The sequence below is a fragment of the Arthroderma uncinatum genome (assembly GCF_011692745.1).
Source record: "Arthroderma uncinatum strain CBS 119779 chromosome Unknown scaffold2, whole genome shotgun sequence".
NCBI lineage: Eukaryota > Fungi > Ascomycota > Eurotiomycetes > Onygenales > Arthrodermataceae > Arthroderma > Arthroderma uncinatum.
In genome coordinates this window covers 5,049,876-5,072,940 of record NW_022983864.1, presented here as the reverse complement: position 1 = coordinate 5,072,940, position 23,065 = coordinate 5,049,876, and the positions used below count along the sequence as shown (strand labels likewise).

The window sequence follows — 23,065 nt, the reverse complement described above, 5'->3', positions numbered from 1 at the left end:
TTGGCATGTAACAGAACACCAGGTCCATGTCCATGTCCATGTCCATGTCCATCCCCACGAAGGCACAGAGCATCCTCTGCCGCCGCTCTGCTTGAAGCTGGTGGTGCTGATGCTATGTTGATCTGCTGTGGTGGCGGTTACTAGCCGTCGCTCTCTTTTTTGCAGCCAACTATCGCCTTGGCGCGGCGGCCCTGGTCCACCACCTCAAGGTCAACGTCAGTTCTCATCCTCTCTCCATCCTCCCTCCGTCCAACGGCCCCTGAACAGTCGACGGCGTCCCTCTCTACGCCTCGGGGGGCCGTATGCAACAGTTGGAGGAGTTCCGGTCACCGGGCCCTGGCATGCCCTTGCCTGTGGCGTAGCAGGGCCCTTCTCCTGCACACAATCGTCAACGCCTGCAGAGGCAAGGGTAGGCGGCTGATCACCCCGTCGGCGAGCAAGATGGTCACAGATCCAGACTACTGATCACTATTAGTGCGTATCCTACTCCACCAAGTGGCTTACGGGTGACGGTCGAGGTCCTGGGCTAGCTTTTCGCTGGGCTTCCGGGTCGGGTTTTGTCAGGGTTCAAATATCCAAAAATCAATCCCATCCACTCACGACATTTATTATCCCGTAAGACAGCGTTGACCACTGAGAGCTGCCAGAAATGGACTCGTCTGTGCTACGCTCCAACGGAGGCCAGGGGATAGCTTTTTTTTTCGAGGGCCAAGCTCGTCCAATCCACGCCTGCAGGACCCAGCCTGGGGAGGGAGAGCCCTTGGTGCCCTTTTTAACGTTTACTTTCGACCAGGAGAGTGCCAGATAAAATACATTCATACGCCCATACCTAGAAACACACAGCAATGACTGACGTGCAGCGAGGAAGGGAGGGTAAAAAAAAAAGAAACATAACCTGACGAAACCACCCCGTACAGAATTCTGACCCCTCATATCAACAATTTGGGGTGAGGCGTGACTGACCTGTCTCGTCCAAGTTCAAATCTGCCCCTTATTCCAGCTCTCCACTTCTGCGGCACGCACGTACTAGTTATCAACATGGACTTTGTGTATGCTCCCGTATGTATGTGCGGGATAATCAATTGACTTGTTTACTGCCGGGAGCTCCATAACGGCTAGTCGATCTGAATACTCCGTACGGAGCATGTAATTCTTGCATCTCAGCTTACCCGTGCTATGGGAACAACACATCAGCCGAATCACGGGTGTCAACAGAGGCAGTCGCCCCATTGCCGAAACGGTTCGCTCTCATCCATTCTTCTGCCCGTCGGGGGGGGGGGGAGGCAAATCGCATCGCATCAGCCTTGGGCTTCCCTCGCTCGCCTTCTTTTCCCTTACGGAGTAGGGACGGCCGCAGGACTGTAGCCAACACTGACGCACAGTTACTCAAGACGAAGCTCTCTCCTCCTGCGTCTGTACGGAATATATGTACGGCTATGGGGTAGAGGAGGCTAAGCTGAACTAGTTCGTGCAAAGACCCTGGCAGCGTCAAGAGGGAGCTACCGGTATATACTTTCCTGCCTATCTGCAGCGCCGGTTGCATTCGCGATCCATGCGCCGATGGACTGGATTACGATTGTCTCCCGCCTACTTTTTGAGATTGGGCGATTTACCTACTCCGTACATCCGAACTATGGAATCAGCGACCAGCAAGCGGGCGCAGCTCGAATCTCAAATGTTAGACTTCCTATCTGACCTAACACGTCCAACTACTTAATTATGCACCCAGGCCTCGTATTCTCCTAACTAAAAAGCACAAGCCTATCTGAACCATCTTATCCTGCGGGAGGCTTGCAGAGATCGGATCTCAGTCTGCGGCCACATTGATTACCCGAGGAAGAAGAAACCAACGAAAAAGCAAGCATGTACAAATAGGACGCAGGGAAAAAGAAACCTGAAAATCCGAAAGAAAAAAAAAAGCCCGAAAAAGGGCACCGCCGCCCATCTTCAAGGTGTAAAATCAGCAGGCTCGTAATTTTCGGTCAAAACCAACTTTGCCTTTGTGTCTCCAATCCCCTCCGCTCTTCCCATCCAATAACTTTGATTCCAGCCCAGTTGGTGGGATACACAGGATGAATATTAGTTATAGCAGGCCCTATTTTGGTCCTTTTCGAACTGACAGCGCCATGATCTATTAGATTAATCCTTACTCGGCCCGTACAGAGTACGGGGAGGAGGTAATATTACATCCCTCGTTCTCGTTACATAGTAGAAATCATTATTTGAGGGCATGCATACTCCGTACATGAAGGCTTATTTTTTAACTATGACTTCTAATGCTCTTCTTTTTTTAATTTTCATCATCGTTCCCAGCTCTCGAACATCCTAGTCACCTTTTATCTTAACTCTTCGGACTACTTAATATTTGTACATCTCATTCCTTCCCTTCTTTCCCTCAAAGTTGATGCCCCCTATATTGATACTACCAAACTTCTTCTTCACGCACTCTCTTTTTAAAATTATTACTGGATTTGATTCTCCTGGACCTTTAACAGGCACCGCAAAGTCTCTCTACTTATATCCGCCTTATCGGGTAAATTCTGTGGTATTCAATATTTAGCCTCATATTCGTCTCCTTCGTTCTATACCGCCGCCCCAGCCGTGCGAAGCCGTGCTTGATCAACCCAACTTCTCTGCCCGTACTGAATTCGGCCTCTTTATAATACCCACTTCTCTGGCGCTTCCAGAGATCTAGTACGACTTGAACATCAAAAAAAAACTAGGAAGATTTAAACTTAGCCTCCCTGGAATTCGGAGCCAAACCTCGACCCCTCTCTATCTAACTCCGGAAGTAAGTAGCATACTTGACAGCAATACAAGCAGCTTGTTTTAACAATTCCCTTTATTCGTGTCCTTCTAGAAAGCCGCAAAAGAAGCAACCAGACCTTGTGCTTGAAGGTATTTGGCTGGGGAAACAAGCTGCGATCCCCCGCATAGTTCGATCTCTTTGTTAATCGCACCGCCCATACCGCCGGAAGCGGTCACGGTCTCATATCCAATTTATCTTCCCTCGAAGATCTGCTCGGCGAAATAAGGGCGAGAAAGGCAGAGAGTCGAAGATATATACATTTTAAAGCCGAGCCCGAGGGGCCATTTCAGTTCGGTCGTTCGCTGGATAGTCCGAGACTGATCGAGTATACCGGCGCCTGCAGACCTCGAGATTCGACCTGAGTCGAATTAAGGGCCGAGAGTAGGACGAGAACAAGCACAAGAGGACGAGAAAGATGAAATCTTGCGGGGTCATGCCTCTCTCGCCACGGCAGAAGGAGGGAAAGGATCGGAGCCCCCGATCTCTTGATGATGAATACGTCGTTTTCCTTCAAGGGGTGAGTTTCTTCCCTAGAATATGATCAGAACGCACCTTCGGATCGTTTGCGGCCTGGACGAGCTTCTAATTGTTATTTTGTGGGGCGCAGATTCCACCACAATGCCGCTGGCAGGAGTTGAAGGACTTTGTTCGTCAGACTGCATTGCATATCCGCCAAGCTGTGGTATATGATGATTGTCACGGCCATCCAACCGGGTTGGGCCAAATCATCGTGAAGAACGAGGATGAAGCGTGGCGCACGTATAGTACGTTCAACGAGCATTCCATGATCCGGGGAACTGGAGTAATGCGCGAGCCCTATGCTGACCAGAAATCGTAGATCGGCTTTCGACGAATGGGTGGAATGGACATAGTCTCACGGTGACATTGTCACTGGCGAGTGAGCCGACGAAGCCAATAGCTGGACCAACGAAGAGCCCATCGCTCGGTGGAATGCCATTTGGCTCGGGCTTCACTGCACCTCCAGTCACATCAGCAATGGGATCTAGTCCGACATGCGTCCCTAACCAAGAGTGAGTTCAGCCTGTCGCAAAAGCCGTAATGCAAGACCAGTTCGCTAACTCATGCGCCGGAGCCAGGATGCCTGCATCACCAATATTCACTCAACCGCCAGACCATCAACATCCGCCGTTCATGGCCCCCTTACCCAGCGCCGCCTGTCATCCGCAATATGTTCAATTCCCCGAATCAATCGGTTACCACGTCCCCTTCGTCTTCCCCAATGAGAACGCCTTTTTCGTCCCCCATCCTGCATTCTATCCATCATCATTTGACTCCTACCAGTTTGGCCAGCCGCGATATAGGGCTTCAAACGGCTGCGTTCAAGCCTACCCTGGCTACTTCCCACACCGACACAGCGTATCCGGCCCCAGCGTAGGCGCCTCATCAAGCATGAACCACGAGTATGGCGCACCAATCTCGCGAAACATCTTCATCCATAACCTCAGCCATGAAACAACCCCACAGCTCCTGAAAGAGTATCTCCACACAGCAGGAAACATCGAGCGATGCGACGTGTTCGACCGAAAGATCGGCGGAAGCCCTCGGACATGTGCAATCGTTGCGTTCCGGAATAAAGAAGAAGCCAAACGAGCCATTGCGCTGTTTGACAATTCCATATTCAGGGGGTCGCGGATAAGAGTTCGTTTCGATAGGGAGCGGGGTGGCAGTCTTGGAACAGCCCACGGTAGCGGCCATGGACATCACAACGCCAACAGAAATGGGCATGGAAAACATGCTGTGCCGACTGCTCCAGCAGCCAACCGTACAGCTACGGCGAGATACGAGGCGGATATATCTAGATCAACGATAGCTCAGGCCATTCCGTCAAAGGAAGCACAGCAGGCCGCAACGGCATCTTCATCGCCCTCGATAGCTGCAATAACACCTACATCCACGGGCGACGAGGCGGAACCTAAGCATGAGAAGAGCAGTTCCCGCAAGAACAGCACGGAGCCATTAGTTGTGAATGGATCCTGTGTCGGGTCCAAGACTCTGGCCACAGGCGTTGAGAAAGGTCAGTACATCCAATCTCCGAATGAAAATAGATTCGATATACGTGATATATCTCAATTCCACGCCACCTTATCTGGCAGATCCAGGACAGTTTTCGAACATTATAAATTGACTGGTTCAATTAGATGAACTCTCCCAACGCACTCGGGCATTGCACCTCTGATCGCCATTACCGTCTAACCATCTAATTCCCCCCATCATCGAGATGAACGAAGGAAAATGTGGGGGCGGGGTAGAGAAACGCCCATGCTGATTCCTGATTCCTCAATCGGAGAATGCTATTTGAAAGGCAAAGGAGATGCCATAATATAAATCCACAATACCCGCAACAATAGTGTGACTGGCCGGGCAAATGAACCTCCAAGAAACGACCTTTCTCTCAGGAATATGCTTTATCGGGTATAATGCGGAGATTCCCTTGTTTCAACTCTTCTTGTATTTGCGTTCACCTCCATATTACCATTGCATTTGCTCTTTTCTGACCTTGTTTTTTCTCCCATCTCGACCGCGCCGATCGTCGACTCCCCATAGCTCACACGGGCCTTCTTGAAGTATCATCGTTATCTCGTCTCCTTGGAAGCATGGCGTCTGGTCTCTTTTCTTTGACTTTTGTCAGAGTTTTCTCCTTTTTTACTTGCTTGTTTGTAGGAGTAAGGTTGAAATGTCACATGATTTGCACGTAAAACCTCCGTTTCGCCGACTTGACCAGTAGACTGATACAAAGTCAGAAGAGAGCGAGAGGCATGTATGATGTGATGAGGATAGAGGCGAATAATTGACTACTTGATAAGTCAGTGAAGATCAGAGGCGCACAAGTGGCTTAGCCTTTGCCATTGTCGAGATAGGAAGTTGCTATATAAGATTCGCTGGTAGAGCTCAGACCGATACACTATATAATCTAAATTCAAAGTTTTTCCGACAAATCTAGACGGCGGTTGAGCATCTAGATGGGCGATTCAGAGAGTAGCTGGCCAGCCATGATCTATACATATAGGCAAGAGGCAACATGCCAAAGCGCGGAGCCAGCGGACGAAATCAAGCAATGAGGGAGTAGAGAGTCAAGTAATTAAATCAAGTAGATTGGCTAACCTAAATCGCTAACTAGCAAAAGAAGAAACGCTAAGCTGCCAGCAGCAGTGAGATGGACATGACTAGACATCAATACCGAGGGTTGGAATTAATTATACAAGATATGCAGAATAAGCGGGGAATAAGGATAAGTAGAAAAGAAGGAGAAAAGGAGGGAGCTCTGGTTCGTATCCAGAGATTATCCTGGGTGGTGGGGTCGCGCGGCAACAGTTGATCCCCTCCTTCATCTTGAATACTGGAGAACGTGAGGGAAGCCGTTTCATGCCTGTTTGGAGCGGTGGGTGGAAGGCGGGAGAAGTCGAGATGGTGCGGTGGTAGTGCAGTGATAGTTCGTTCTTCTTGGTAGGTAGTTCGCTCTCTTAAGCGATATGGCGAGGAGAGGAAGGTTTGCTCGTTGCGGTGTGTTCGGAGTACTCCGATCCGCGTAGAGAGGAATCGCGGTGAGCGTTTCTCGTCGTGTGATATCGTTGTGAAAGTCACTCTCGTAGGAGCGGTCTGTCAAGATATGCATCGTTCTCCGTCTTCGAGTTCAACATCTTCGGTTCAAGGTATTGTATCCAGTAGCGGTGCTATCTGTATCCTTGAGTTCCGTCGTCGTCGGCGGGGTAGATGTATGAGTCTATCTCCCATTGAGATGGTATGGTACTTGTATCATGTAGTAGTGTTTGTTGTATCTCTTCATGGTACTGTTCTCATCGTATGAACCCCACCATCGAGGCGCATCGATTGCAGTAGTAGCAGTTCATGCCAAACTGTACCGACTTGGAGCCCGGCGAGCTCAAGGAGAGCTGGCATCTGGAACATCGGACAGTGTCGAAGGTAGCGTAGCCTGAAGAGCCAGAGGAAGACATGCCGGGCGTCGAGGTGCTGGGGGCCTGGCGAGGTACGGTCGAGGAAGACATTATGTCTGGTGTGTATGCTGTGGATGGTGTGTACGTTGTGTATGCGAGTGATTGCGTGTTCATAGATACGGCCAGCGCAGGTCAAGATCAATATCGTGTTGATATTTTGAAGTCGTATGTGTGTATGTGTGTAGAAGAGAGTAGGCAGGGCGAGAGCGTAGATATATATTGAAGCCTCCGAACCGGAGGATGAAAAAGCTGCGGAAAAAGAAATACCAGGGACTCCGATCCTCCACCGTGCGTCGTAGGGATGCCTTTTTCCTTTTTTTCATACTTTTTTTCTTTCCTTTTCCTTTTTTCCCACTCGCCCATGGTTTTTATTTAGGGGCCAGGCTTTGCAAAAAGGAAAAAGCAAGGGTGGGAAAAGGATGAGACGGCCACGGCGCGCGGGTGGAGGCTGTGCCACTGGCAAACCCAAACCCGCCAGCCCTGGACGAGCAAAAGACAGTTTCAGTATCAATTTCCGCAACGGAAGACGCGGCTGGGCCTGAAGAAACTGGCAGCCTGGACCATCCACATCCACAATCAGGGCGCCGTTGATACGGAGTACACTGGGATAGACGGATACCACTAGGATACGATGGGATACACTGGGATAGGAAGAGAGTGAGTCATGTTCAGGTGTTAGTTTCACGTTATATTGAATGTATCATCTGCAGGTCTCGTATAATGGCTGAGTCGATCCGCTGCGATCATGTCCGAGGGAGATAGGGCAGAGGATACATAACTCCGCCCATCTCCTGCCCTTGTACGATGTATGGATACGATGTTATGCATGCCATCCATCCCCAAAAGCAGGTATATGGGCTGGGCATGCATGCTGGTCTCCCAGCGACGTATGAACTACTCTAGCGGCTGTCTATGATGCTATTCGATACATGATACTACGAGATGACATCAGGTCATCTGTACACACGTTGCACCGGCTAAAAGGAGCAAGTGATGGGAACCCAAGCGGACGGATGAAACGGGCTGGCCGTCGCGGGTGTTTGTCCGGATGAATCATACATCAGATCGCTGCTCGTTTCAATGGGGGGAAGCCGGAAAGTGGGAAGAGGGAGGGAAAGATGGGAACTAGACCGTCTCGTCCACGAGTCAGCTGGATATCTCTATACTTCGGACTATCGATACAGACGGAGGAACACCGTCCACACTCCTCGACACGGAGAATGAGGCATCCCTGGCCCGCCATGCATCCCGAGGAGATCGCGGCTACGATTAATATGACCATGCATAACACAGCTCTTATACATATAAACACCCATGTTGCGTCCGATATCAAAACCCAGGAAGTCGACCAGAACAGGCAAGACGGTCACCTCTGCGCAACATGGCCCCAAAGACCATCGTGCATATTCCCTGCATGCACAATGACGTTGCCCCATGCCGCGATTCAATCTTCCCTGACTCGCGAGCTGGGAGAAACGATAGGATTAACTCTGATAAATGTTTACAGAGAGTTCCCCATCATCACCATGTTTATCGATAGTCATCTACTTTGTTTTGTTTACTTCTCGTTTCTTTTTCTTCCTGCTCGCGTCGCAGATTCGATTGCCTATCTGAGGCAAAGGAGGCAATCGTCCGTGTACCACCAGCCGGAATCTTTCCAATTGCCGACTAACAAAGCGATGCGAACGCCCATAAAAAGGAAAAAAGGGGGAAAGACCATGGCCTGTGGCCTGACGATCGACAGGTAATTAGGCACATATCCCAAGCACTAGCTGGCACTATGTGATGGTCCACGATGCAGGGCGCCCTCGATGCATCATATGCATCTTAAAAGACGTACATGAAGTGTGGTGATTCGGACTGGATGGGCTGTCAACGAGACATGGGGCGGCAAATTTTGGCCCGCGGTTCACGTGGACTTTCTTCATCGCTCTTGTTGCGATGATATTCATCTTGAGTTCCCTTCGTGAATAGACGGAGCAGGGGCAAAACATGCATTTACGATCGGATGGGATATCCAGGTTCCCCGCCGGTAGAGTTCGAGTGTGCTGCTGCGATGCGACTCCGACTCCGGGGTTGGACTGGAGATCCAATGTATATATAGGCCTTTACTGGGTTAATACTCCGCCCAGGTTACTCTATAATTTGATTAGGTTGCTGTTGCTGTTGTTGTTGTGCCAACACAGCAACTCCCACCATATCTTCACCATGCCTCACCATGCAACACAGCCATTCGAATGCCCTGTGGCCAGGGAGCGGCATGTTAAGGTTGGCTGTCATGCATATCCTCTTGATGAGAGGCAAAAGCAAGGGCAGGCCATGATGCTTGCTCGTTGCATTGCTGTGTATGCCATGACATAAAAATAGGAACCTAGACGTGGACAACAGATACGCTGCTCAACAGACATGGTAGAGAGGAATCAAATAACTCAGCTCGGTCCTCGATCTCCTTGCACTGCGTCTCTCGGTTGTGATTGATAATTAATCATTCATCAATTAATAACATTCCTTTCTTTTTCACGACACACCAGCCATGGCTGGTGCGTATGTACGGAATCCTCCGTACGGAGTATATTTCAACTATTTAATTCGTTTTTTTTTTTTTTTTTTTTTCGTCCTCCCAACGCCCAACGCCTGAAAGCCATCGCCGCAGGAACAGCCATCGCCGCAGGAACAGGAACCGAAAACTGGACCAAGACGACTATCGATCCACGATGCAACTGGGAACTGCAAAAAACACGCCAAACGGCGCCCAGCTGCACGAATACGATAATCAAGAGCCCGGCGCCACCTTTTACCACGTATGGCTTGACTTGGCCACTTCCAACTTTGCCAGGAATGGATAAAAGTGCCCAACGAGCTCGGGTTCCTGGCGAGAGACGGGTTATTAATAACTCCCACGCGTCGGCCGGCGAAGGATGAGGGTACTTCATGGCCTTCGATCTCGATGGATGACGAGTACTCGACATAGAGTACGGACTGGCCTTCAATGCGATATGGAAACGTGAATTGCCCAACGGAATATATATCCACGGAGCAGGCATCAACTGTGGCGTTTGACCCAGCTCCAACGGCGAGAAAAGCCAGGCCAGACCAGGCCGGCGACGAGGCTGTCGGCCTGTCCGTCTCTCGTTCGCCGTTACGATGAGCGACCTAATTCTAAGATTACAGCTAATATTTCGGGCCAATCTCGGCAGAGGCGGCCAGGCGGTCACCTCCGCCAGCCCAGACGGATGCCCAGCTGTCCAATTGCCTGTTCTGTCTAGTCGTGGCTTCTGGACTAACGAAAGCAAACAGAAACGCAGCTGGGGGAGTTTCAGCCTCGAAAAGCAGTCAGCTTATCACCCAAGGCAGCGGTCAAACCGTCTGCATACATGGACGCTTATGCAGCTACGCGTTCCCTGCCGGAGGTCGAAGGATGGCTCGGATTTAGGCCAGGAGTACGGTGTAAATACCGACAGCCTCCCCCTTCGCTTGTCCTGCGTTCAGCTCGCTCATGCTGTGCTATGTTCGTCGCCCTGTCGGCCTTAGACACTCCGCCATAGCGTGCAGATGATCAAAAGTCGGCGTCGTCGTCGTCGTCGTCGTGTACAGATGACTCGACTCCTCACTTCCCCATGTTCAGGCGCCTGCATTAGTCCAGCGCTTTTACACTCGTTGTCGGAGGCTCGCGGATGCGATGGCCAGCCTCGGGGCGGGTTTACAGAGTAACAGTTCGTTCATGTTGTGTTCATGCTACGTAGGCGAAGGTGAAATAGATGACCCGATCAGCTGATCGCTTGTGAGAACCATTGATTGGTATCTAATTATATATTCATAATCATAAACTCATACCCCTGGGCTTCATGACCCAAGCACAGGGGCCTGTTGAACGAAGGTGAGAAAAAGGATTTTCTCAAACGCACATGGCGAGTGGGTCAGACCATGCCTGCCAGGCAGTTGAGACATTGAGCTTGGATAACACTTTTTTTTTTTGTTCTCTCGACTCGTTGTGGGAAGTCTACTAGTACAAGCAGGCTGAAAGCAAGAGCAGAGCAGTTGGATGACCCCCGCGACATCGGGCTTAGGCATAAGGACAACGACGGGGGCCGCCGACGAGCTTTCTGATCATTTGCTAGCAGCGAATTTTTCCCACCCCTTTCCCCTAACCTCACACACTAGGCTTGGGTTTCTGGCGTTCATTCCAAGGCTTAACATGCATAAATGTTTTACGCCTCACGGGTAAGGATGTCGGAGTGCTTAACATGCATAAATGTTTTACGCCTCACGGGTAAGGATGTCGGAGTCACCAGCGTCGAGGATGGCCATGGTAGAGCAGCGGAAAAGTTTACCGCAAGCAGTTCCAAGTTCAATCTATATTCACGAAGAACACAAGCAAGGTTCAAGTGGTTAGCCAACAGGATTCAAAGCTCTCCGGCAAAATCCCAACACACGCGTATAAGCGTTTATGTGAGGGAAATCCCTTCTCAGAGCAACTACTACTCTCCAAAGTCACACAAATAGTCCACTACGCGTGCCGTGTAACTTCTTCGCAGAGCCAAATGGAGGAGATAGAGCTGTCTTAAGTTCACCCCCGTGCGTCTCATCGACTGATTCCACACGGGGGTAACTATTTTTCGGGATTTTTCAGGACAGGTGGTTGTTGGCACTTACGTTGTTTCCGTGGAAGTGGTGAACTGGGACCTTGGCGAGCATAGCATAGTCTACACACATTCAATTAGCTGCATTCTCAATTGTGTATTGTTGGAATTGCAATGACTTACACTCGAGCTCCGACTTGCGGAGGGGTGGGCAGTTACCAGCGATCAGGATGAGCTTGGCCTTTCCAGAGCGGAGGGTCTTCAGGGTAGATTTGGAGCCCATGGTGACTGTTATATCGTTAGCTATCACAGCTGCCATGATAGAGTAAAATATTCCTCACCTTTGCCGGACTTCATCACAAGCGCAAGGCGCGAGGAGAGGGTATCCGCGGTCTTCTTAGTCTTAGCCATTTCGAAAGATGTGTGGACTTGAGTCGAGAAGAGAGGTCGAAAGTGCTGGTGGAATTGAAGCTTTCTGGTCGGTCGTCAGGTCGAGGAGAAAGATCAGAAAGTGAAGACCATTTTGTTTGTGGAAAGGAACAAGGCCGAAAATTTAGCGAGAGTGGGCTGATGACTAAGGAAAGCTTACATAATATATAGACTTGGCGGAGTTATAGATGAATATTCGAGCTCATGATATTACAGATATGATCATTACGCAGCCACTGTGACGGTAAAATCTTGGATGATCCGGTATAGAGTACTGTCTGGATCTACAAATGGCCATGGTGATGATTAAATCGGGCATACCTTTAGCTTTGTCCTAGGCTAGGCATTTGCACGCTTGATTATCATTAACTTAACTGGAGACAATTAATCGGAGATGGTTCAGATACCATAATGAATTCACATGCCGGCCATTGAGGCGTAGATTAATGTGGTATTAGATTTCACAAGATCGACACAAAATCGAAAAGTAATGACCCGGTGAGAGCAAGCTTACATCAAACGGGAAAAAAAAGGGTATACAAAAGAGAGCATAATTCAAAACATAGAGCGCGTAGTCTCGTGAATACGTGAGAAGCTGAGCTGGCCAGAGCCGGAATGAAAAGGTTTTGGTAAGCCAGAACATGCCAGATGCATTGACATAGAAAGCTTACACACTATGTATATCTTTGGGGAATGGAAAATTGGCCATGTCCGATTCATCAGCTCCGACGGCCTCCTTTTTTAGTCCCGGTCGAGGTATGGCTAACTGCTACCCCGACAAGGCTGTGTGATGCGGTTTCCTCAAATGGAGAAAGGGGACTTGTGGCATCCTTGTCCTTATCACGCTTATTTCTGAAATAAGCCAGTCTCGCAAACCTGCTGAGCTGAGCCCAGAAGTGTCGACCGGCTTCGTGCGCAGATATCCGGTCAAGAAGTTCGACTGTGGCATCGCGGACGGTCGGGTCGTTATGGAATAGGCCCATGGATAGATAGAACAAGCCTGCCTGGGTTTCAGGGATGACAGAAAGAAGCTGACAGATGGAGTTGTAATCTTTTATGGACTTTGAGAAGGCGAGGTACACTGCTTTAGCCTCTGCCTCGCTCAACTTTAGTGTGCGAAGCCGGTCATGATGATGTTGGACGTCAAGCCCCTTTAATGGTTTCCCTGCAAGATGCAATGCTGCACTATCTTGGATAAAGTAATAGTATGATCGGGTATTTCTCCATCCTTCGATCCGCGGCACCCACGCGGCAAGTTCACGCTGTTTAGTGGCCTCGTCGACCCAGACATATCCATGTCCACGTAGTGTGGTGTCTCCTGGCCGTTCACGTATGGGAGACGAGTCTGGAGCAGGCTCATCCGGCCCCACGATATCAAGCGCGGTCGCACCGTAAACAATTTCCTCAAAGGTAGCGGATATCCTGGTGAATTTATTGATATATGCACGCCATTTTGCTCGAATGACGCCTTCACTGTGCCTAGAAGCGATGCTCTTGAGGATATCATCCATAAACTGTACATCGCCAGTCAGGTCTGGAGGGGTCGACGAGCTACTAAGTAGAGAAGACGAGGAATTCTGGTTCTGTGGTTGGAAATATTGCATTCCCTCTGTTACGGGGGCTGCCTCAACGCGGTTGCTGATTTTCATTCGTCCGCTGGGAAGGTCACAGAGAAGATCCCACCATTCATGATGATTTGCGAACGTCGGGTTGGTTACGCCAGCTACGAAGCCGGGTACTTTGATGAGTTCGTCAATCTTCGTCAAGTCAGTATATGGAAAGGCATGTCGAGTGAAACCTCGCAGTGTACCGCCTGAGGCCAGTGCACATGTTGCAAGGACAGCCTCTGCAACCTCTCCAGACGGCCGATTATGCCCCAAAAATATAACCCGTTTTTGGGTAAGTAAAGCATTCACCAGCACAATGATGGGATGAGTGAATTGACCGCTGCTGGTGAGATGAGGGTGTAAAACGAATGGCTGTGGGGAAGTTGCATGGGGACCAGCAAATGTTTGTATTAATTTGACCAGGGAAAAATCACCCACGGTTTCCGGAGAAATTGCACTGGGGACTTTAACCGGAATGGCAATGTCATTATAAACGATTTTGGATTCGAACTCATGAGTATCGCGGGGTACAGTGTACCGTGATGGAGGTCCGGCCTTTTGAGGGTCAATACCTTGACGTTCAAGTTCTGCACGCTCGTCGGCTAGTCGCTGTTTGATCATCCATTCGAACTTCTCTACAAACAGGTCCTTCGTTTCGGTTGCCTGGAGTATATGTCGTTCAAGATATGAGAGGCACGGCATTAGCGAGAGGTCCATGGCATTGAGAGAATCGTATAGGGTGGCCAGCGTTTCGGGGAAAGGGTGTTTGAAATAGTCCTCTAGAGCAAGGAGGAGTAACGGCTATAGTTCCTGTTAGTGGATGTTGGATGAGAGGTGGTGGACGGTGGGACACTAACTTTATATATGTGAAGGAACGAATGTCTCGTGCATATTGCCATTGCTTTGACCATAGCACCACTGCTTTCTGTCAGCGAATCATCCATAAACAGGCCAGATAAGATGGTTGAGCCTACCGTTTAACCGATGTGTCCTGTTTTGTGTTTACAAGATTCAGGACATACATCAGGGGTGGCTCATCGTCCATCCCTCCATCCTCGACTTCGTCATCTTCTGCATACTCATGAGACTCTCCATTTTGCAGCTTATCTTCGCCCTGTTCGTCATCTCCTTCCTTATCTTCCGCAAACTCGGCGTCCTCCTCTGGCCCACCGCTGTCCTTATGCAAAAAGAAAATTGTCCAGTCCTGACTGCGTACGTGGGTTTGATCCGGCAACATCAGCTCCGCCAACATGCTTTCATCACCGCTAATGGCGCTAGGATATTGGTGCTCCATTATTGGTCCTCGGTCCACATCGAAAGACGCCACAAGGATATATTCGACATGCGGCTCAGGAGAGTCGGCGGGGTACTGAGACTTGTACCTCCGCTTCTGGGCTTGAAAGCTGCCATAGGAATGTACAGACCGCCGCTGTGACGATTCTCCAGAGCTGTTGATGGATTTATGGCTGAGTGACGTCTGCGAGCGGTTCTTTCTGGGCCCAATTCCAACACTCTGGTGCGGTGATATAGACGAAGTCGGGATCGATGTGAAGGAGGTGCCTCTATCATGGGAGGAACCGTTCGTAGACGGCCGGCGGGCTAACGAATTCGCCATGGCTAAAGATTGTAGGTATAAATTATAGAATTAAAGGGTCAGGAATAGACAATTGCATTCTATATTGAGCAAAAGGGGGTACCCGCAGTCAGCTTTGTGATAAGATACGATTGGCGTTTAAAGAGTGACGCTTCGACGTACCTCGCTATGAACGCAATGCGTGCAATATCATTATCTAAGGGTATGCATCAGTCCACCAGAAGGGCGCATAGGTCAAGGTGCCGTCGGGAGAGCTAGACGCAGAGCTCTCTGGATATGCGCCATGAAGCAGATATCGCCTTTGCCGGTTTCCTCGTGCCTTGCGCGCTTCTCGGATTAACTCAAAACGTCGAATCGGCTGCCCTGGCCTTTCACGTGCCGCCAAGCAGGCCATCTTCGGAATAACATTCTTGCGGATGCGGGGATGCCAATATATGGGAACATAGTTTATCCGAATGTTTGTTGATTTCCGCTTTGGGACATGAGCCGATAACGAGCTTATCGAAGAGCTCAAAACGAACTACGAAGATATACAACTGCCCTGGACATAGATTTCATTTGACTTGATATTCTACGGAGTACATTAACAGATCTAGAGCAGAGAGAAACAATGGTAGGAACTCTGGGTACTCCATTTAAGCGACGATGGCAATTGACACTTCCTAGGGTACACCTAACACCACACCGTATAAGCCATCTCCTCTTTCATTTGGATCTCCTCGCTCCTCTCCCTTCCGTCGACCATCGGTCGTCTCCTCTCCACCTGCTTCCTCTCCTGGAACAGTGATCCGGCCAAATCCACAAGCCAGCCCCAGCAGCAGAGGAACGACTCCTACGCATTCACCAAGCAAACTAAGCCATTTCCAAGCCTTGGAGAGCGGAGATATATTTACGAACGGCAGCAATGGGTTACGGTCGTCCCCGGGACCCAGATCACCGCAGCTGTCGCCTACAAAGGGCGCAAATACCCAAGATCGGTTTTCAATGATGGGTTCCAAGACACCTGAGAGGCCGCCCATAAGCAATGATTTGCTGAGCAAGATTCCCCCAGGCCAGCTACGAGAGATGCGTGAGGCGTTTCAGGTTCTCGATCGTGACAACGATGGACTGGTAAATAGAGAGGATATAGCGGATGCTCTGAATAACCTTGGTTAGTTACATCTGATTTTTAACCCTGGTATCATATGAGCCGTGCCCATACTTACAACGTTGCTCCCGTTTTAGGTGAAGATTCGTCGTCATTAGCAACCGGCGCCTACTTCCCGCCAAACGGCCCTCGATCAATCAACCTTCCAACCTATCTAAACCAAATTGCTACTCACCTTGCACCTCTATCATCCTCCCAGGAACTGCTGAATGCCTTTGCAGCCTTTGACGAAGATGATAGTGGTCAAATTGACCTGGCCGAGCTTCGAGACGCTTTGCTCCATACAAGCCCCGAAGGAGACGAGAGGCAACTGACAGAAAGCGAGATCAACGAGGTCATACAGGGTTTCACGGGTCGACGGGCGTTTGGCGCCAAGGGGAACAAGGCCTCCTCTCTTGCTGGCTCAAGGAACCGAGCCGAGGTGTTTCGGTACGAGGAGTTTATTGGAAATTTAACGGGGGGTGGGGGTGACCCGAACGCAGATAAATCGAAACCAAAGGACAGCTGAGCATTGTTTATTGAGCGGCAGGCGGGTGTATCTTAATTAGCATGGGCACTGTATAGCTCTTCTGGTGTTTGGCGAGTGGCTAATCATTGATTGTACCAACTAATGATCTATTGTCTTATAAACAGCCTCCTGTTCCTCCCCTGTTCTTCGTCTGTTCGTGTTGTCCCTGTTGTCCCTTGCCCTTAAAAGCGCAAGCTATCTCCAAACTCTAATTAAGCTTGATATTGCCAAGGATAAAACACACGTGACCTCTATAATTGGCTCGATCGCGACGCGCTGGGCATCGATCGCGATGAGGCTGGTTTTCAGGGCAGGGATAACTCGCACGCCAGCTCTCGCACATATCGCCAGGCGAATTCGACCTTCACTCACCAGATACGCTCTAAGGGGATTATCTGAGTCCAGTATAGGACCCTTGTAGCCGCCCCGTGCTCCTGGAAGCATGCCTCAACCGTCTCAATTTCGTGTCCCCGCAGCACCAGGCGGACTGCAGCCACCCCAACCCACTAGAACGCTACGCAGATTCCAATCACACCAGAGCCTATCGACGTATTCAAATAGTCCGGCATTGGGTCCCCGCCCGGCGATTTCCCGAAATGCACTCGCCTCCAACCCTCGAGATACCTCCGAGCAGCAGACTCCCCAGCAGTCAGCAACTCCGGCGACGACACCAGCACCTACTACTACTCATGGTCGTGGGAGATCGAATAGTGACGTTACCGGAGCCGGACCTGGAGGTGCACAGCCGCGCAAACGACCGAGTGCGAGTCGTAAATCTGGATCGATTGGGTATCTTACCAGACGTTCTGGCCTTGAAAATCTTCTGAGGGAGGGTCCACCAAACAATAATATAGCGATTGGGCTCGAGGAATTGAGGTATCTGATTCTATCCACCAGGGTCGACGCAGATAACGATGGAATGGTAAGAGTGTTCCTTCCGGAAGGTATATTTAGATCCCGTGCTAATATTCCATGGTTCAAGTCAACTCACCGGATATATATCTGGCTCGCCCTTCTCGACATACCTCCTCTCCCCACAGACGAATATCTCTCCTTAGTCCACCGAGGCCGATCACCAGCATATACCAAGATCCGTAACGACACCTTCCGGACTCTAGCAACCGATCCGCTATTTAAACGGAGGGTGACAGAAGCCAGTCTCATACGCCTTCTCAACGCGGTAGCGTGGAAAATCCATGACTCAAAAAATACTTCATCCTCACGCCAGCTTTCTCCCTCACAACAATCAAGTTCGAGGAGGACATCTTCCGTCTTCGCCTCGGATGCCCATTCTACCGGTAGTGAAGGGACAAACCTATCGGACTCCACTGCAATATACGTTCAGGGAATGAATGTATTATGTGCCCCTTTCCTATATGCCTCACGAAGCGAGGTGGAAGCATACGCGTTATTCCACCACTTCATTACCCGTGAATGTCCAGGGTACGCGAGAAGCACAATGGACGGAGTCCACAAGGGCGTAAAACTGGTAGACAGATGTTTAGAGGTCGTTGAACCAAAATTAGCAAACCACTTATTCAGCAAAGGGATGTATGCGGAACTATATGCGTTTCCATCTGTTCTTACACTATGTGCCTGCACGCCGCCTCTCCCAGAGGTGTTGCATCTTTGGGATTTCCTCTTTGCCTATGGGCCGCATCTAAATATCTTATGCATCGTTGCACAACTGATAAGGATGAGAGATATCATTTTGGCAAGCCAGAGGTAATTTTTTCCCTATTCCAACTAACCAATTTATATTTATTATATTTACTAACTTATTACATCCATCTAGTCCAAATAAAATTCTTAGATCATTTCCGCCTATTGATGCAAAAGAAACGATTGCTCTGACGGTTTTGGTTGTACAGAAGATTCCTTCAGACCTTTATGAGGAATTGCTTTCACACGCCAAATGATAGGGACGGTATATTGTTTTCTATTTCCCAATGCTAGCCCTGATGCCTCTCTTTCTTCTTTTGCAAATGTTCATTTTAATGATGATGATTATGACTACCTTTTCTTAGAGTATATAGTTTAATTCTAGCTATCCATGATGCCCCATCAAGATTTCATACATCTATAAATAAAGTTGTCTACAAATACCCTACTAGACGCATTCTCTCACATGTTTGTAGCAGGCCCTTCCTGTTTAGTAAGTATTATTGGTTCTAGCTATAAGAACCACAGAGAATGGTGCCTATACTGCATAAGCAGAATTCATCTTATGGCCTCATCCAGGCCTATCCGTCCTAGGCGTTGCCTGGAATTTGTTGAGCTTCATTATAAAACATCCTAAAATCAGTATCGTGGTGTCACTGTTGTGGTGTTGAGAGTATGTAAAGTGGGACCTGATCTCTGGATGCATATATCAGACCTCTGAGGCCTGGTAAATCCTCAACAAAACATGCGAGTGGTAGCCAAACTTCATCCTGTCTTTGATTCTCTTCTTCTGTAGGACATGGGCCCGCCTCGTCGAACTCCATGGGGTATAAAGAATGCCTTCACACTCCTCCTATCCCTCTTCCTCATGGTTATTGTCTTCGTCGACTTCTTCATATTCTACCTTTTCGGCATGAATGGTTAGAATCTCTTCTTTCCGCCCACCCATCGGCATCGCTGCGCATTTTTTTCCTTCTTGAGCTGAAAACAGTCAAATCGTAGCCTTGCTGGGTGACGTAGTAACCTTTGCTAGTTAATGAGAACGCGAATAGACTACGTTTGTTGAATTCGGAGTTTGCATGGTATCCACAGATTGGATCCAACAGTAAACCCTCCAGAGATATTGTGGGCTGTAACAGCAAAGAAGAGGGATTTCTAGGAATCTATTGAATGACTAGAGGACGTGTCAAGGCATATTAGAACGCAAGGGCGGGTTTGTTCTTCCGACCGCCCTCTGGTGATCGTCTCCAAGGTAGCACAGGCGTCCGCCGAAACAGCCATTACTCTTGGACATCCTTCCTCTGCTCAAATAAGCTGTAGGGCTGGGTATCTTGACGTTGAAGTCGGGACTCTCCCTCCGACCCCTGCTTAACTAGCTACTTAGCCGCTTTGGCTCTTCCAATGAGCGGTCGGATTAAGCTTATAGAGTGGAGTGCATATAAGGCCATCCTAAAAGCTTAATCCTTCAAGCTCCACATGGAACAAGAAGAATATCTTGTACGGAGAACTCCATAGCTTCGGACTCCATGGTGGATGATAGAGAACGGACTGGCCGTTATTCGATTCAGAGGCTGTCCAGTGTGGAGACCATGTTTATAGAGAGTATACTTTGCCAGGATCGGAGTAGTGAAGCCGCTCATCAGCTGGTGTATGATGACCTCTGCTTTACATTGCCGTTCTCTATAGGCAAAAAATGTCTATAAAGGAGAGAACACGCCCTCGGCAGACGAGATTCTTCTACTTCCATCATCACATATTAAGTCTATCATCATATCAATCGAAAAAACAACTCTTCCAAGCACCCTTAGGTATACAAGCAAATTATCCCTAGCGGTCTTTTATCTTGACGAATCTAAACATTGTATAGGTTCTAAAACGTCCTACCAACAAAATGAAGTTCACCATCACCACCGTCTTGGCCGCTGCCCTCGCTTCCACCGCCCTTGCAAACAATGTCAGCTGTGTCCGTCAGCGTGGGACCAAAGGAGAACATATCGTTGGACTCAAAGGTGCTGTCCTGGCATACGGTGGACAGTACCGCGTCTCCGGCTCGGGAAGCTCCCAATTCGCTACCTTTGGAAGCGCCAAGTTGACCATGCGCCGCACCGGTTCCCACCCCTCTTCGCAAAGCTATACCGACGCCACTACTGTCGCCAACAAGATCCAAGAAATCATCGACTGCTGCTACGACCACGGATACACTGAGTGTGCTGGCAATGGCGATATCCAATCCTCTTCCGATAAGGGCCCTATCAATGTCAATGTTACCCACAATTAAAGGTGGAAGCCAAAGAGATGCGTCTCGCGGCTATAGGGAGGAGAGATGTCTACAGGAATATATAACCTATACAAGGACATGTAACTAGAAGCAGCCAAGCCAATGTCAGAACTGGTTCATCTTGTATAAAGTTACCTGCCTTTCTAGCCTTCGCCGAAATAGTTCTATACGGTGTTAACTGAGCCGAGGAGACTGAATCCTTGGGTGTATGCGAACCGAGAGCTGCATGTAAAGACTAGGTGAGGTAAGGGTATTTCTAATTACTTTTTAAGACGTGGGTAGTTGACAGGCTGATCATAGACCGCTGCCTAAAAATACATACGTCTTTGGGCCTAAGAAGCTTTCACAGGTGCCGCCTCCCAGACACAGCGTTCACAAAGACAGGCGCCTCCTAATGCTCCCATTGCCCACTCGCGCCTCTCCTTAACTGGAAGGTTAATGTCACAATAATGGTTTAGAATTTCATCCCCTTTCTGAATACCTCCCTTGGCTACCCCAGGAGCCGGGCCCCATTTTACCCTCTTTTCGTCACCTCTAGCAGTAAACGTAACCTCACCACCCCATTCCCATTGCACATTTGGATCACAACTGTGATTTGCCAAACACCAAAGGGGATGTACAGCGCAAACCTCTGGTCCGCCATCCCAGGTAGATAAGCGGCCCGATGCAGTGCCACGGAATTTGGCATACAACGTATTGAGCACCCATGTGTCGTATCGTTCTAGTGATTTAAACGGGTCAATCCCCATCTCATCTAATATGCGCATGGGTTGGACGATGTTGAGTTGAAAAGAAAATGGTAAAGTCGCGGATGCCGGCCGCTTAGTGAAGGATGCATCCATAAGATCCTCGGCCTTCCCATCCAAGGAGGAGAAATCGCCCCATATATATTTGACTTCCGGAAGTTCGAGGGGGTGGACCTCTTGAGTAGCCGCCATTGCGATTGCACGTTCAAGCAATAAAAGATATAAATAATCGGCTTTGTCCTTTGGGTCTGGAACGTCCTTCCCTATCGACTCTAGCCCATCCTGCCCGCAGACTGCGCCATGATACAGGTCCTGGGCAAGATCATGGCACTTTTGACTGCAGAATATAGTATCATAGCAGTCTTCACAGGCTACAGGTGGTTCAGGCGAAGAAAGATCCGGCAAACGACCATTGCAAGCATCGCATATATCATCATGTAACCGATTCGTGGCTGTTAACATCGACGACTCATGTAAAAGAATCTCGCCCGGAGCAATATCCTCTTTTGCAAACAGGCCAAGCTGAATAGAAATATTTTCACCTTCTGGTTTGATATCTTCTCGCAGCTTCCCATCCACAACGCTTTCATGTAAGGAAGGCAAAGCGACAGCCCGCACCTCGCATTTTGGCGCTACTTGTGCCAAACGTTGGTTCAAGAATTGCACTACCTCTGGTGTGTTCCGATTCGGCTCGTGCGTGTTCCACGGGTATAACGACCTTCTAGCATGGCCTTGAACCTGGAGATCCGTGGGGTTAAATCCGGAGGCAGGGTTTGTGGTCTTCGCCGTTGCTTTAATTCGGCCAAGTAAACCCCTCAGTTCCTCTTGCCGCGCACCAGTGTTGGTGCCTTCTCCAGGTAATTTCATACCCTGAACGCAGAGGTCATATGCATCCCGCAGGCAGCCACACTGTGCTAAACTTTCCACGAGCAATACGTAAACGTCGGCAATGTTTTCGTCATATTCCTTATCAGAGATTGGTTCATATGGAGAATTTTCACCCTCGTCGCTGTCGTCATTGTCTGAATCGCCATCTACATCATCATTTGTAGACAGCGCCGCCAAAGACCTTTCCAGGGGTTGAGTGGAACTTGAATCCAACAAAGCGACCGGCCCAGCGCGTTTCTGAGCAGGATATTCACTGGAATCCGGATCTACCACGGCGTCAAATAGAGTTAAAGCACGATAGGCATCTGCAGCTGCTAGATCAGGGAAACCAAGTTTCTGATATATTAGACCTCGTTGTAAATATCGGATCGGGTTATATGGGTCGACATGGAGCAGTAACGAATATTCCCGCTGTTCCTTCAAGAGAGCCAGCTCGCAGCTGTCATTCTGGTCTAGGGGCATTTCCACGGCTTCTTTCTTTCAGATCTCTTCCTTTAGCTTCTATGCATAAGGATTGTGTGGAAATTGGAGCGTGAAGTATCTTGACAGCAGCACTTCACTGGCGGGGCACGATTTCAATTCCAAAAGCCGAAGGAGGGGAGGATGTATCCAACAACGAATCCCAAGGGTTGGTCACTGGCTGAGTAAAACGCGGGAGGCCTTGAGGGTTGCTTGCTAGTTAACAGGCACTGAAATACAGTAAATCAACTGGAGAAACGGCCACAAATCATGCTTGTTCCCTTTGCCTCAGAGTTCGCCGTTGTGCGGGCAATTCCGAAAAAACTGCGATATCACGTGACATATAGACGCTCTCCGCTTGCCTCCCTGAATGGCGAAAGATAT

The 23,065-nt window shown here is 49.3% G+C and overlaps 6 protein-coding genes across 6 annotated transcripts; 3 read left to right on the top strand and 3 right to left on the bottom strand.

The window, feature by feature from the left end:
* Positions 1-3,224: 3,224 nt before the first annotated feature.
* GIQ15_03481 (RNA binding protein) lies at positions 3,225-5,006 on the top strand (the record flags this gene model as incomplete). Its single annotated transcript, XM_033550898.1, has 5 exons — positions 3,225-3,326; positions 3,417-3,573; positions 3,648-3,840; positions 3,907-4,844; positions 4,969-5,006. The coding sequence occupies 5 exons, from the start codon at positions 3,225-3,227 to the stop codon at positions 5,004-5,006; spliced, it is 1,428 nt and encodes a 475-aa protein (XP_033408059.1).
* A 6,034-nt stretch (positions 5,007-11,040) lies between these two features.
* Positions 11,041-11,774, bottom strand: GIQ15_03480 (60S ribosomal protein L30; the record flags this gene model as incomplete). The annotated part of the gene is made up of 4 exons (XM_033550897.1): positions 11,041-11,136; positions 11,437-11,486; positions 11,547-11,651; positions 11,705-11,774. 4 exons carry the CDS (start codon positions 11,772-11,774, stop codon positions 11,041-11,043), a joined length of 321 nt encoding a protein of 106 aa, XP_033408058.1.
* A 737-nt stretch (positions 11,775-12,511) lies between these two features.
* On the bottom strand, positions 12,512-15,014 carry GIQ15_03479 (uncharacterized protein; the record flags this gene model as incomplete). The annotated part of the gene is made up of 3 exons (XM_033550896.1): positions 12,512-14,200; positions 14,257-14,317; positions 14,374-15,014. The coding sequence occupies 3 exons, from the start codon at positions 15,012-15,014 to the stop codon at positions 12,512-12,514; spliced, it is 2,391 nt and encodes a 796-aa protein (XP_033408057.1).
* Positions 15,015-15,977: 963 nt separating this feature from the next.
* Positions 15,978-16,648, top strand: GIQ15_03478 (calmodulin; the record flags this gene model as incomplete). The annotated part of the gene is made up of 2 exons (XM_033550895.1): positions 15,978-16,143; positions 16,218-16,648. 2 exons carry the CDS (start codon positions 15,978-15,980, stop codon positions 16,646-16,648), a joined length of 597 nt encoding a protein of 198 aa, XP_033408056.1.
* A 3,553-nt stretch (positions 16,649-20,201) lies between these two features.
* On the top strand, positions 20,202-20,588 carry GIQ15_03477 (uncharacterized protein; the record flags this gene model as incomplete). The annotated part of the gene is made up of 1 exon (XM_033550894.1): positions 20,202-20,588. The coding sequence occupies one exon, from the start codon at positions 20,202-20,204 to the stop codon at positions 20,586-20,588; it is 387 nt and encodes a 128-aa protein (XP_033408055.1).
* A 332-nt stretch (positions 20,589-20,920) lies between these two features.
* GIQ15_03476 (uncharacterized protein) lies at positions 20,921-22,684 on the bottom strand (the record flags this gene model as incomplete). The annotated part of the gene is made up of 1 exon (XM_033550893.1): positions 20,921-22,684. One exon carries the CDS (start codon positions 22,682-22,684, stop codon positions 20,921-20,923), a length of 1,764 nt encoding a protein of 587 aa, XP_033408054.1.
* Between the last annotated feature and the right edge of the window lie 381 nt (positions 22,685-23,065).